General features: G+C 61.8%; 1 protein-coding gene across 1 annotated transcript in view; it reads right to left on the reverse strand.

The window, feature by feature from the left end:
- The window catches only part of COL7A1 (collagen type VII alpha 1 chain), a 28,891-nt gene extending 21,889 nt beyond the window's left edge, over positions 1–7,002 (reverse strand). Inside the window, 25 exon segments of the mRNA XM_088171767.1 lie at positions 8–134; positions 219–355; positions 433–579; positions 664–783; positions 944–1,090; positions 1,161–1,289; positions 1,370–1,516; positions 1,591–1,716; positions 1,798–1,941; positions 2,011–2,136; positions 2,291–2,437; positions 2,524–2,652; positions 2,857–3,006; positions 3,082–3,198; positions 3,365–3,511; positions 3,633–3,752; positions 4,440–4,589; positions 5,130–5,252; positions 5,350–5,479; positions 5,578–5,741; positions 5,944–6,102; positions 6,186–6,279; positions 6,373–6,532; positions 6,609–6,789; positions 6,906–7,002. Of these exon segments, the coding sequence (XP_088027893.1) occupies positions 8–134; positions 219–355; positions 433–579; positions 664–783; positions 944–1,090; positions 1,161–1,289; positions 1,370–1,516; positions 1,591–1,716; positions 1,798–1,941; positions 2,011–2,136; positions 2,291–2,437; positions 2,524–2,652; positions 2,857–3,006; positions 3,082–3,198; positions 3,365–3,511; positions 3,633–3,752; positions 4,440–4,589; positions 5,130–5,252; positions 5,350–5,479; positions 5,578–5,741; positions 5,944–6,102; positions 6,186–6,279; positions 6,373–6,532; positions 6,609–6,789; positions 6,906–6,987 (3,403 nt within the window). The 5' untranslated portion in view covers positions 6,988–7,002.
- Between the last annotated feature and the right edge of the window lie 7,207 nt (positions 7,003–14,209).

Raw genomic sequence — 14,209 nt, forward strand, 5'->3', positions numbered from 1 at the left:
CCCTCACCGATGGCGTTGCCGCTGGGGTCCTCATAGCGCATGGCACGGATCTGTTCCAGCACGGTGGGCAGGTCACTGGAGCGGTTCAGGAGCAGCCAGGGCAGGCTGCGGTAGCTGTATGTGGCCAGGGCCACCTGCAAGGGTGCAGGGGAGCAGTGGACACCACAGCCCACCCACATTCCCACCCCTGTGCCCCCGGAGCTGTGGCAGCAGCCTACCTGTGTGCCCTCAGGGCCCAGGCGCCCCAGGGCAGACACGGTGTTGGAGAGGAGGGTACGGACAGCGTCGGCACCAGAGGAGCTGTTGCGGGTGCCGTGTACAAGGAAGACCACGTCACCGAGGGCATCCCTGCAGACTGCAAGCCAGGAAGGGATGAAGCCACCACCAGAGTGGAGACAAGCCCAGCCCACCCCTGCAGTGACCCCACAGTACCTGTGCGCTCACTGACGGACACCTCGGCACCCGGTGTGCTCCCCAGGAGTGGGCGGAGGGTGAAGGTGTAGCGCTGGCCCAGGCGCAGCCCAGAGACCTGCTGGGAGCTGGCAGTGCTGGGCAGCGTCTGCCCCCTCTCCCCACCAGCTGCCACCCAGGGGACAGTCAGAGGGATCAGCAAGCCCCTGCGGGGATGCTGCCCACCGTCCTGGGGCCACCCACTCATCTCACCTGCGGGAGGACTCCAGGAGAGGACATAGCCAGAGGCACCAGGGACTGGGGTCCAGGTGAGAGTCACCGAATCTCTCTGCACCTCCACTACCCGCAGGCTGGTGATGTGGCTTGGGGGAGCTACCAAGGGGGAGGAAAGGGTGTCCCAGCTTCATGGGGGAGCCCCCAACCTGCTCCCTCCCCAGTCCAATGCTGGGACAGTCCAGGCCCTGGGTGCCCCTATGGGGCCAAGCCAAGTGCCTGGGGGCTCATGCTGCCTTGGCCCCAGGCAGTCCCTTACTGGTGATGGCAGTGATGGTGGCTGGCTCACTCTCTCGGCTGCCAGCCAGGCTGGTGATGCTGATCTGGTAGCGCCGGCCCGGTTCCAGTCCCGACAGAACATAAGAGCTGGAGGTGGCTGGGAGCTGCTGGCTATGCTGGGACCCCCCTGGCAGGGGCAGAGAGGGGTGAGGATGGGGGCTGGCAGGGATGCAAGGGTGCCAGCCAGCTATGCTCACCTTCAGCCAGGCGCCAGAATAGACGGTACCCCGTGCTGCCAGGCATTGGCAGCCAGGTCAGGCGCAGGCGGTGCTCCGAGGCCTCGGTCACCTGGAAGCCGCTGATAGAGCGTAGGGGCGCTGCCTCCGCTGTGGAGCAGAGGGGCAGGCATTAGGGACAAGTGTGCCCAGTGCCACCCTGCGGTGATGCCCTCTGCCCCAACACTCACGGGTGGTGACGACAACAGAGACAGGGTTGCCTTCCCGGTTGCCAATGAGTGCTGTCACCTTCACAGTGTAGGAGACGCCTCCCTCCAGGTTGGGGATGTCAAAGGAGTTGGTGTGGCCAGGAACTCGCTGGCTATTCTCCGAACCCCCTGCCAAGGACTGTGGCATCAGGCCTCCCACCCTGCTGCCCTCACAGCCCACCCCCATCCCTGTCCCACAGTACCGTCCCTGCGGCTCCACACCACACGGTAGGCAGTGGCTCCCGGCACACCGACCCAAGTGACACGGGCAACGTTGCTCCTGGATGCCTGCACCTCCAGCTGGGTCACCTTCCCCACCTGCTCTGGCACTGTGACACCAAGAGGGCCACTGTCACCCAGGTTCACAGCAAATGGCACCAGACAACACTGTCAGGCAGGGGTTACTTCACCTATCCGTCCCGTGGCAGTGACAGGGCTGCCCTCACGGCCATCCACAATGGCTGAGACACTGACGGTGTAGACAACGTTGGCCTGCAGCCCCTCGATGGTGAAGGAGGTGGGATCAGCAGGGAGGAAGCGGGATTTCTTCAGACCTAAAAGATATCTGGGATAGGAAGGGCTCCAGCACTGCTGCCACAGCATCCCATGGTCCATACACTCACCATCAGTGCCTTGCCATGTCAGCAGGTAGCCCCCGGCACCTGGTAGCCCTCGCCAGGTGACCCGCAGCTGACTGGGACCAGCCTCCATCACCCGCAGCTCCGAAATGCTGCCCACCTCTGGATACTCTGCACCACCCCATAGCACCACAGTGTCACCTTGGGGAGTCCAAAGGGACCCCACAGCCAAGCTGCCACCCTAAGGAGTTGCCAGGGGATAGAGGACAGATGTGGGAACATAAAGTACCAGAACTCCTGGCACCAAACCCTGATGTGGACTTACTGAGGCGGATGGTGAGCGTGGCAGCATTGCCCTCCTGAGTGCCTGCTAGTGCCGAAACACGCACCAGGTAGGCGATGCCCTCCCGGAGGTCACCAAGCTCCAGCCCTGTCTGGCTGCCTGGGATGCGTCTCGTCCTCTCCGTGCCATCTGCCAGGAGCAGGGCAGTGTGGTCACTCAGTGTCAGCTGGTCAGGATCCCCCAGGTGCCACCCGTGCCCCTGCCCACAGACTCACCCTGGTTGTTGCGCACCACCACTTTGTATTCAGTGGCACCAGGGACACCCGTCCAGCTCAGCCGTACCCGCCTGCCTGATTCCTCAACGAGCCGCAGGTCTGACACAGCACTCAGGGGTGCCTCCATGCCTGTGAGGGGAAATGTGAGGCACAACTGGAGTGGCACAACCTGGACAGCACGACCCCCATACTCATCCTGGGCTGTGACCAGACAGCTGGGGGGTCTCATGGCCAAGGCAGTCCTCAGGCTGAACAATGCCCAGTGGGACATTCCTCCATGCCAAAGGCTTGGAATGGTGGGAGACAACTCAGGGAACCCACAGCAGCACTCACCTGTCTGAAAGGTGGTGACAGGAGTGGCCACCTCCCCACCATCGTAGAGTGTGTAGAGGGTGATGCGGTACTCAGTGCCTGGCTTCAGCCCCGTCAGCTGGTAAGTATTGGTGTTGCTGGGGAGAGACACCGTTCTGGGGGGCTCTGGTCCTGCAGGAAGGGAAGGATCACGGCCAGCTGCTGGCATGGAGGGCCCAACAGGGGCAACAGGCACCCCGAGCCCACCTGTGGCTCTTTTCCACTCCAGACGGTAGCCACGAGCATCACGGGCACTGGTCCAGAGCACCTGGATGGATGTGGGGCCCAGGATGTTGGTCTGCAGTGTCTGATCTGTACCTGCCTCTGCAAGAGGGACCCCATGGTCCAGAGTACCTTGTACCACTCTGCTGCCAGCCACCTAGCCCATGTCTCTGGTCCCTGCACATGGCAGGGTAGGGGCTATGAGGGCTGGTCCTTGCCTCCTTCCATGCACAGCAGCAGGATGGCATCACCTGTACCCAACACCTACCTGTCCTCTGCCGCACAGTGGCTGTGGGCCCCTCCAGCTGCCTGAAGAGTGGGGCCACTGTCACCACATAGTCGGTGTTGGGCTGCAGCCCCACCAATGCGTGCGACGTCTGCCCAGCATCCAGGTCCACCCTGTGCCTGTCCTGCCCTGTGGGAGCCAGTGCAGCAGTCCCTTGGGGAGTTCAGGCAGCAGGTGCCACCAGCTCCCTCCTGTCCTTCCTCACGGAGCCACCAGCAGAAGGGGCACAAGCTCTGGGAGAGGCACCTACCTGTGCGGGTTGCCCAGGAGAGCCGGTAGCCAGTAGCACCACTGACAGATTGCCAGGCCAGCAGCATACTCTGTGCTGACACGTTGTGGACTGTCAGGTGCTGCACACCCACCAGGTGTCCTGTGGAAGTGAGGTGACAGTCCCTCTCCCACATAAGAATGGGGCAGGGGACAGCAGGAAGCACCTCCACCTGCAAATCACCATCTCCAGGAAGGTCCCTTGCCCTTGCTCACGGATGCTAACCACATTGAGATCACTGAGTGCAGCCCGCACTCAGGTGGCTCCTTCAAAGCATCAAACTCATGCAAAATGGAGCTCAAATGTCTTCCTCTTAATGCCTTAAATACTTTCTGTGGGTTAAGACTGCCTGGGGCAGCTGAAGGAATTGGTTTGCCAAAATCTGATGCTTGCAAAGGAGTTGCCCTGTAGCCTCATCCCCACTCCTACCCCGAGATGCTTTACAACAGCCTCTGCCCCGGTGGAAACCACATTTTCCTCCCACAGAGCACTGTACTCAAACCCGCATTTTTTCAGTCAACATTTTTTACGTCATGGGAGGAAACACTCCCAGAAGGCTGCAAAGGAAATCGGGAGCTCACAGTGCTGCATCCTGCCCTGGAAGCAACTTTTGGGGCTCAGAACATCACCTTGTAGCCATGCTCACCTGCATCCCCACACCACCCCCCACAGGCAGCAATGGGCCAGGCAGCCCCATCCCAATGGGGCACAATGACAGGAAGGGAGTATCCCTGTGCTGGGAACCCAATCCTAACCCCAGCAGGGCCCAGGGCTGGGCACAGCACTTACGTGTCCGGGCGGTGAGGGTGGCAGGGACAGCGGGCTGCTGTGCATAGCGGGGCCGGAGCATCACCACGTACTCGGTGTCGGGCTGCAGGTTGCTGAGCGTGGCCGATTGTGCGCTGGCCGTCAGGCTCTTCTCCTCCCTTTGAGGTGCTCCTGGAGGGGTGTGGGGGGCACAGGGACATGGCACACGCCAGGCCCAGCAGGGAAGGGGTGTCTATGAGCCTGCACCCTGCCCTGAGGATGCCAGTCAGTGCCAGGGGTGGGGAGCACCGGGAAGAGGCTGGGACATGGGCCAGGGGCACCCCTTGGAGCACCTGAGGCCAGGGTGGGGCTGCCAGGTGTGTGGCTCCAGCCCGATCCCTGGCTGGGACGGGGGTCTGCTGCCTGCCCCCCATGTGCAGCAGCCATAGGGGCACAAGCCAGGCCCCCAGCCATTGTGCAAGCCCAAGCACACACCCTGAGCCGTGCACATGAAGCCCTCCGGGTGCAGGAATACACAGGCTGCCTCCACGCCTCCGCACACACACGCGCCCCACACCCAGTGCACGCGTGCCGGCTGCCGTGGAGAAGGTGGGTGGATACACACCCACAGCACTCTGGGCACGTATCCCTGCATTAACACTCATCTATGCATCCCTCTGCCTGGGGGCTGCACAAAGGCAGCACCGGCCCTCGAAGGGACCATCTCCTCACCTTGCACAGCATAGCTGAGGCTGTAGCCCTCGGGGGGCTCAGGGCCAGGCCGCCAGGCCAGCCGCAGAAAGGTTGGTCCAGTCTCCACCACGCGAAAATCCAGAATGGAGCCAGCACGGCTTTCTGGAGGCACACAGAAGCAGGGATGAGTGCCCAGCCCCATATGCTGTGGGCACCCAATGCTGCACTCACCCCTGTCCCTACGGACATGGACACTCACGGGTTCGTGCTCGGCCAGACACTGACTCGCCGATGCTGTTGGCATACTGGGCAGTGACAGTGACCAGGTACTCTGTCCCAACACGCAGTCCCCGTAAAACAGTGCTTGTCTCCCGTGGTCCCACGCTCACCTGGACAAGAACAATGTCACCCCCTCATCTTCCCCAGGTCACACATGGAGGCACCAGGAACCCCCAGGAACTCTGAGAAGTCATGTAGGGGCACTCACCTCCTGCCTCTCTGCCATGATGGGCTGCCCTAGCCCTGTCAGTGGCACATACTGCACTCGGTAGCCAGTGATGGGACCACTGGCTGCTCTCCAGCGGATCCGCAGATGGTCGAGGCCCCCCTCTGGGATCTCCAGGTTGGAGGGGCCAGTGTGGCTTGGCCCATCTGTGGGGTAGCACAGGGGCTGATGGCTCCACGGTGCATGAAGCAGAGGGGAGATCTTGCTGGGGCAACACAGATGTGTGCCCAATGGGATGGGATAGCCAGGAGGTCATTTTGGGGGCGGGACAGATGCTAGGGGTGCATGCTCTGTCACCCAGCACTGTCAGCACCTGTGCCCCTCAGGGAGGAGGATAGGGGGCCATACCCAGCAGGCGCAGGGTGCCCCCAACACTCGTGCACACCCTGCGTGTCATCAGTGGCACCAGCGTGTCCAGCAGCTTGAAATCACCAACGTAGAAGAAGAAGGCCTCAGTAGGTGTTGAGGCCACACGGATCAGCTCTTTGTGGTCAGCATTCTTAATACCTGCGACAGAGGGAGATGATGGGTGAGGGAGGAACCTGAACCAAGCAGAAGACTCTTTCACATGGTGGAGAAGCCTCACTCACCCACGGCAAAGACCTTGATGCCCTGGTTCTTCAGCTTTGCTGCTGGCCCCTCAGCATCATCCTGGGACTTGCCATCCGTGATGAGAATGCAGATCTGCGGGGCCAGGAAAGAACTGTGGGATCCAGCATGAGGCCCATGGACCTGACACTTCTCCCCACATTGCCAGGGCCACTGCTCTGTACATACCTGGGGGACCCCAGGCCGGCGCTGCGTGGGGCCGAAGAAGTTGTCAGCAATGTAGCGGAAGCCAGCGCCTGTCCGCGTGTTGCCACTCTTGTAGCTCAGCTGCTGGATGGCCCTCCGGACGCTTGCACCATCTGTGTGCTGGGAGAATGGGAACTCCACTCTGGGGATGCAGGGGGACACTGTCACTTCCCAGCCCTGCCACCCTGCACCCCACATGCCCCCTCCCTTGGGCTCACCGTGGATCATCACTGTACTGTGCCACGGCAAAGCGCACTGCCTTCTCACCCACCACCTGCACAAAGGGCGCCACCAGCTCGTCCATGAAGGTGCGGACAGCACGGAAGTTGTTCCTTCCGATGCTGGATGAGCCATCCACCAGGAAGGCGATGTCAGCCTGCAGCACATCCTCGCACACTGCTGCGGAGCAGTGACAGCACTCAGGGCACAGACTGGCACTGTGGCACATTGGTGCTGAAACCCTCTTATTGTCCCACCCACCGTATGCACCTCTCTGCACAATGCTCAGCACCCACCTTGGCTCCTCTTCTGTGCCACGGCAGCTGGAGGACCCAGGAGTGCTGGGAGCACAGCCAGGAGCAGGAGTTGGCTGCTCATCGTGGGAGCCTGCAGGATAGGATGCTGCCACCACGATCTTACACTAGCCCCAAGCCTGGGGGACAGCCGTCCGGGAGGTTCCCAGCACCAGCCGTGCCAGAACGCCTGGGAGCGTTAGGAAGGCAGGATGCCAGAACCATCCCAGGCACCCCACGGAGCGGGGAGAGCCCCGCTTCGGGCCGGGGCAGGCGGGCAGCAGCTGGCCCGTGAGTAGCCGGTGGGGCTGTCCACGGTGCGGGGGATACAGGGCTACAGCCCGACTTCAGCCCGGCTTCTGCCTCCGCCACCCCTTCCCCTGCCCCGCGCCACAGCATCGGCAGCAGCGCACCCCGGCCGTGCTTCACCTGGTCCCCTCGCCCGCAGGGGCTCCTCCCGCCCCAGGAAGGTGCTCTAGGGCAGCGGGAAGCCGGCGTGGGCAGCCCTGTCTGCCAGCCATGGCGGCGGAGGGCACCTGGCCCGACACCCCCTCGATGGCTACGCCGGCTCCCAGCCCAAGCACAGCCCGGCCCAGGCGGTGCGAGCCCCGCCACGGGAGGGTGAGCGAGTGCCCACGGGTGCTCGCACGGATGCTCGGTCCTGCCCCGCTGAGCCCCCAACCCGCGGCGGGACCCCTGCCCCAGCTCCGCGCTCACCCACTGCCCCCGCGGGGCCGCTCCGTCCCGCACCGCTCCGCGCTGATCCGTGCCGAGCCGTGCCGAGCCGTGCCGGGCGCAGGCGGTGCCGGCGCGCACCGGCCCCCGGCGCTCCCGCCCCTTTATGGAGGGCGGCCCGGAGCACGGTCCGGGGGGAGCGGAGCGGCGCGGCCCCCGCCCAGCCCGGCCTCCCAAAGGGCTTTTCCCAGCCTCTCCCCTGAGAGGGAAGGAAGGAAAGAAAGCCGCTCCTCAGGCTCTGACCGCTCGAGTGCCACCCCGGGCTGCCCCGCGGCTGCACTACGCACAGCGGCTCCGGGATGGGGATGGAGCAGGAGAAGGCGGGACACCCAGGAACGGTTGCTGCTGGATTTGCCACCGAGACCTCCATGAGGGGCTGAGTGGGGTCCAGTTAAGGCTCAAGGCAATTTTCCCTCCAGTATCTGCATCTTCCAGGACGGTGAGCAGCTCTGGCACCTGCCAGCCAGGAGCTAGCCACCGACTTCCTTCCTTCCATCCATCCATCCATCCATCCATCCATCCATCCATCCATCCATCCATCCATCCATCCATCCATCCATCCGTCCATCTCAGGGGAATGTGTGCTGAGACCTGAGGCTTGTCCCCAGGCAGAGCTGGATGGAACTGCCACAGGGACTGACTTGAGCCCCTTGCACCATCTGGGTTAAAGCCTGGCTCTGAGCACTAGCCCTGGGAAGGACACTGGTGGTGAAGGCCTGTCCCCCTGCCAGCACAGCTCCCACGAGGCTGCAGGACACCCAAGCCTCATCCAGGATCTTTCCTGCACACACAGCTCGGGGGTACCCATCATGTGAGGCCCTAGCACCCATGGTTCTAGTACAGGGACTGCACTGGAGTCAGCTGTGGGAACATCATCTTGCCCTGCTCAAAACACTATCCCACAGCAGCCTTGTGGCTGAGACCTACCCCAGAGCTGGAGAAACTTGCTGGAAAGCCACTGCTGATGTGGCTGCAGTTGCTGGGAGGAGGCAAAAGGGAGAAGATGCCCAGCAAGGCAGGCAGGGACCTCATGTTGCTCTGGTCTCACTTCCTGCCCATCCTGTGACTGGTGGAACAGTCTCCTGAGGCTCCTCCTCAGTCCAGGGTGCACCCTTGACCCTCAGGGTGCTCCTGACCCCCAGGGCACCTGTGGGACCACACTGCTCCTTGGGGCACATCACATAGCACCTCATCCTCCCCACTGGTGCCCGTGCTCACCTGGGGTTGACTCTGGCTCAAGGAACCTGCCATGCACCCCATGCCACCTATCCTGTCCCCATGGTCAGCCCACAGTCCCCTGTCCCCAGCACCTCACATACCTGTGCCCTCCTGGCCACTGGCCCAGGGGCTCCCCTCCGGCTCCTGGTAGAGCAATGGTCAGGTCCAGGAGCATCTTCTTGTTGGCAGCAAGGGGAGCAACAGTGGGGATTTCTGGGGCCCAGGGCCACCTCACAGCTGGGGGCCCAGGACAGGGCCACCGGCCACCAAGCAAAGATGCTCCAGGGTCGGCTGCAGGCAACTTTCCCAGGCACAAGCTGTTCCCAGGCAGGGGAGGAGCGGCGATGCCCTCGCTCTTCTTAAAGGCACAGCAAGCAGTGAATCCCCTCCTCTTCATTAGCCTTCCTCTCCTTAGACCCCAGCCCTGGCCTCCAAACCTGGTGGGCGGGTTCCGAAGTTTGCCGTGGCCACAGGTTTCCCCCTGCCCGCCCCAGCCCTGTGAGTCCGGCCGTGAGTCCACCAGCATCCTCAGGTCAGGACCATCCCTAAACCCTCCTCCCGCCAGAGCCCGTTTAATGAAGACAGGGCGGCCTGTCCCAATTAGACAAGGGGCTTCGTTAAACAGGGAGCGGAGGGGCCTGCCAAGGGCTCTGTGGCTGGCCCCGGGCCCGGAGCTGGTGGAGCAGCCCCACAGCGCGGTGCCGGCGACAGGGCACGGGCGGCTGGGGGTCACCCGGTGAACGGGGGCAGCGCCGGGGCGAGCATCGCCCAGCGGGCACCGTAGACAGCGGCACCGGGGCAGCGACATTTCACAGCCATGCCAGAGGCTCTGCCCACCACCTCGGCCCCCAGCACTGGGGTAGGCACTGCTTTGGGGTGGTCCCCAAACCCCAGTCGCCCATGGAGAGCCCGGCAACATCTTGACCATCTTGCCAGCAGCATTCCCCTTACATGTGCACTGGAGTGGGGCACACAGGGGTGCCGGGTCCCCCAAACCAGAGTGTCTCCACCTCCGCGGTGTTTCCCAGCTTCCCTCTGCATACCAGGACCAGGGAAGGAATCTGCGGCCCCCGGCGCGGGACGGTCCTGCCTGTGCAGATGGAGAGCGCCAGGTGTGAGTGACTCACGGGCACCCCCGCGCCGCTGCACGCCAGTCCCTCCGGGAACATCCCGAAAGACTCTAAGCTCTTCTCAAAGCCTGGAAGGCTGGCAGCCCAGCCACTAGTGATTTCCACAGCCCAGACTTGGGGCTCCCCATCTTCCACCTGGCTCCGCCCCAGAGCCTGCTGATTCCACTGACACTGATCAAACTTTGTAGGGCTGACCCTGACCCCAGCTCCTCACCTGTGCATGCCAACCTGCTTCCCAAATGATACTCAACCTCTGGCCAGATCAAGAGACATTCCAGGACACCTCCACAAGGCTGGTCTTTGCAGGGCACTGCCCAGGGAAGCACCAACCCTGAGCCTCACAGGGGCCATGCCACCCCCAGAGAAGGAGCCCCCCAGTTTGAGTGTGCACAAGGGAAGCACAGGAGCTGAGCCTCTCCCTGCCCATGCTTGCCAGGCATGAGGCCTCACTACTGCCTTTGTGGGAAACAAGAAAGAAATCTTCAGCCCCAGGTGAGGGTTTAGCTCTCTGGGACGGGATGAGTCACACATCATGGTGAGACACAGAGCCTGCTGCACTCGTGGTGCTGTGGGGCTTGTTGCCCCCATCCTCTGCCCACCCGCTCCACCCACCACAGCCACTGCCTCTGGTGCTGATCTGACATGGGCTGGGATTCAGCACAACCCTCACAGGATTTTAGTTTTCTGGCCCTACTGTGGACCTGCAGTGCTCCTCACTCCAGTACAACAAAGGCATCCCCAGCTAGTGGGGATGCATGGAACAGTTTTGGGGCTGCTGGGAGGGAGAAGCCACCTCTCACAGCACTTTTACACTGGGGAGAGGAGCAGCAGGGGGCTACTGCTGAGGCAGGTGAGGAGTAGAGGAGCTGGCCAGAGCCTGGAGGGGGAGCCTTGTCTGCCACAGGGGCTAGTTGGGACACGCTCCAGGAATGTGTTCCAGCAGCAGCCACCGCCAGCTCCCTAATGTGGCACTCAGCCACCCAGCCCAACACCCCTGGAAAGGGGCCCAGGACCCCTGGCCACTATCACCAGTCAGCTCAGGGAGAGCCCAGAGGGACAGGGGGACTCAATGCAACCTTGGGGAGCACTTGTGCCACTCCATGGGACAACCCAGCAACCCAAGAGACCACGAAATAGACCAGGGTAGGAAATGGTCAGCCCTTATCTCCTGCTGATCTCCCCTGGTGGGCCTGGGGTGGGAAAAAGCCATGCCAGTCTTCCAGGCTACACTTCACAAAATAAACAGACACAAGGCTCCCAGCTCCTCTGTGCCAGAGGGGACAGCTTAGAGCACCCTCCATCCTGCTGCTGCCCAAGGCCACATCCCTGTGGCAAAAGGAATCAAAGTATGACATCAGGATGAAGTTGTGACCAATGAGCTGCCCTCTCTGCCAGCAGATCTTAGGATGCCCGAAATGAAGGGGATGCCCCCAGTTATGGAGGGACCTTCACTGCTGTGGAGGCAGGAGCAGTCTGGTGACTGAAAGATGATGGAGGCAAGTGGTCCCTCTGTGGGGTCAGGCTGAGCTGGCAGTGTCCCCACACCAGGGCTCCCCATGGTGTGGGTGCAGGTCCCAGCTCTCCCATAACTGCTGTGGAGGGATGGAAAGTTTTTCCTGCCTGTAAACTGTTGTGTCTGGAGGCTGCTGCCAGCACAGCCACACATCAGCATTGCACGAACCTGTGCTGGACTGCTGCCAGGCCCTGCTGGCCATGCAAAATGGGGTCAGGAGGGAACAGTGACACCACGGGGATGCGACCCTCCCCTTAACCAAGTAGTGCAGAATAAGGCAGCCGTGGTCAGTGTGATCTCAAAGGCCAGGCTGCTTCTCAGGGAAGCGAGAGGAGAGCCAGGCAGCACCAGGGCTCTGCCAAGAGCTGGCAGTGCTTTACAGCGGCATGGGGCCAGCATGCCAGAAAGGGAAGGTGACAATGGGGATGATGGAAGCAGGATAAGGAGCCAGCAACACTGAATGGGGCTCTAGAGTCCCTAGCTAAAAAGCTGCTCTCAGCTGCATCCTGTGGCTGGGGTTTGGGTGATGCTGAGGATACTCAGAGAAGCTGCACAGGGGCTGGGGCTGGGTATCAGGAACCCGGGGGAAGGCATAAGCAGAATGCAGGCAGGGGCTGGAGTGTCCCATGCTGCAGGTGGCCACACACAGAGTCTGGCTCTTCTGCAGGAATCCAGCTTCTCAACTGGCTGAGGCATGAGCTGCTCCCCTTCACTCCTGGCCCTGCAGTCTCCACTTGCAGCTATATCTGGGCTCCGTAAAATCAACATGCCTTGCCCTTGGGAATGGGCATGTAGGAGATGGTAGGAATGCAGGGACCAGGTGCAGCAAAGCTCCCCCAGCACCTCTGCATGGGACCAGTGCTGCTTTTCCTCAAGCTGACAGTCCCATTGGGTACTTATGCCCCAGAGATGCCCCAGCCAGCAGCTACAGAAAGGAAACTCCTGCTTCTTTGTAGGGCAGATAAAAATTCACTGCCTTGGGGTTATGAGGACTGAGGTGCTCCCAGCCCAGTCCTGACTGCAGGGTTTGCAGGCAGCAGCAGGCAGTGGCTGGCAGCGCCTGGGGCACAGCCGGGCTTGGGGTGCACAAAGGGAGACCCAGGGACCCATTGCAAGAGCAGGGACTGGCAGAGCAGAGGGAGTGGTTTCCTCTCGGATGCCTGCAGGAGGAGGAGATGAAGGGAAGCCGAGGGAGAGCTGCCAGCCCACGTCGCACACACACGGGGCATGTGCGGGCTGGGTCGGGGTGTGCAGAGCATGACTCAACACGCTGGGCTGCTGAGCCAGCCCGTGCCCGCCTGCACCCACCAGTGCTGCCCAGCCTCTGCCGGGCTCCCCAGGGACCAGAACTGTCGGCAGCCCAGCGCCTCGGGACAGGTGAGAGATGCAGAGGTGAAAGGTGGCATTCCTTCAGCCGGCCCTGGGAGAGCAGCTCGGGGCAAGGCCAGGTCACTGGTGCTTCCCTGCAGTGCCGGGGAAAGCCAGGAAATCATCTGCAAACACCAAGCGAAGCCATCTGCAAACACCAAGTGAAATCATCTGCCACACCTCTGAGCACCTAGAGCCCTCCACTTACATCCCTCCAAGAAGGTGTGTGGCAGATGGGACAGCTCAGGCCCTGCTGGGTGCTGGGGGGGCTGTCACAGCAGAGACTGCTCCTGGCCTTGCAAGGTCCTCTGCCCCAAATTTGGCTTCCAGGGGCACCATGGCTTCAGGGGACTGGAGCAGCCAAGCAGGGGTGTCTGCAGGAGGCCAGGACAGAGACCAAACCAGGGCACCTGCAGGAGCACCACAGCAGCCCCTGTCACAAGTGGGAACAAGCTGCCCATCAGATCCCAAACTCTGCACTATCTCCGCTCCTGATAAGAATGGGACAAGCACCATGAAGCCATGGCTGCCCCATCCCTCCTCCCCAACCCATACTGGGAGCAGATGGTACAGGGGTAGATGGACAAGGCAGCATCACCTTCCCTTCACATGGATCAATTCTGCTGCCTGATGTAGAGCTTTTGAGGAAAACAGCAGTTTCCCAGCTCCCAGCGCAGCACCCAAGGACACAAGGCTAGCTGCAGGCTAACCCAGTCATGGGAGCTCCCACAGACCCTGGAGAACCTCAGGAGAAGGCAGCAGTGTGGTATGGAGTGCTGGGGGGGAGCAAGGTGGTAACAGGAGCTCTCAGCAACTACCAAGCGAGGGGGGAGGAAATGCAGAGAGGCAGCATGTGGGCCTAGAAAGATAGAGCTGTTCCAGGGATGTTGCCAGCTGTGCTGCAAGAAGCTGCTCCTTGCAGGGGCTTTGCATAGCTTGACAGGGCTGGGTATATTTGTTCCTCCTTTCAATGCCAACAACAGATGCCTCCCTGGCTGCAGGGGCTCAGGATAGCTGTATTCCCAGGGAGGAATGTTGCCAAGAGGAATACCTTGGCTATTCCTTGTGAGTGCTAGGAGCCAGTCCTCAGGGGCCTCTATCCCAACCCCCAAGGATGGACATGCTGGACCGCTGTCCTAGGACCCTGCTGCTGCACCACAGCTCACAGTGGGCAGACACTGGCTTCCCAAGACATGGAAATGAGTTGCTAATGCTTCATGCTCAGTCCCTCTTGCTGTCAGCCCACAGGCACTGGTACCACTGGTCCTGGCAGAGCAGCCAGCTTGTGCTCACAAGTGACAGCAAGAGACTCACACTCTGGAGCTGCACAAGAAGGAGTTTGC

The sequence above is a fragment of the Sturnus vulgaris genome, chromosome 11, assembly GCF_052056855.1.
Source record: "Sturnus vulgaris isolate bStuVul1 chromosome 11, bStuVul1.hap1, whole genome shotgun sequence".
Taxonomy (NCBI): domain Eukaryota; kingdom Metazoa; phylum Chordata; class Aves; order Passeriformes; family Sturnidae; genus Sturnus; species Sturnus vulgaris.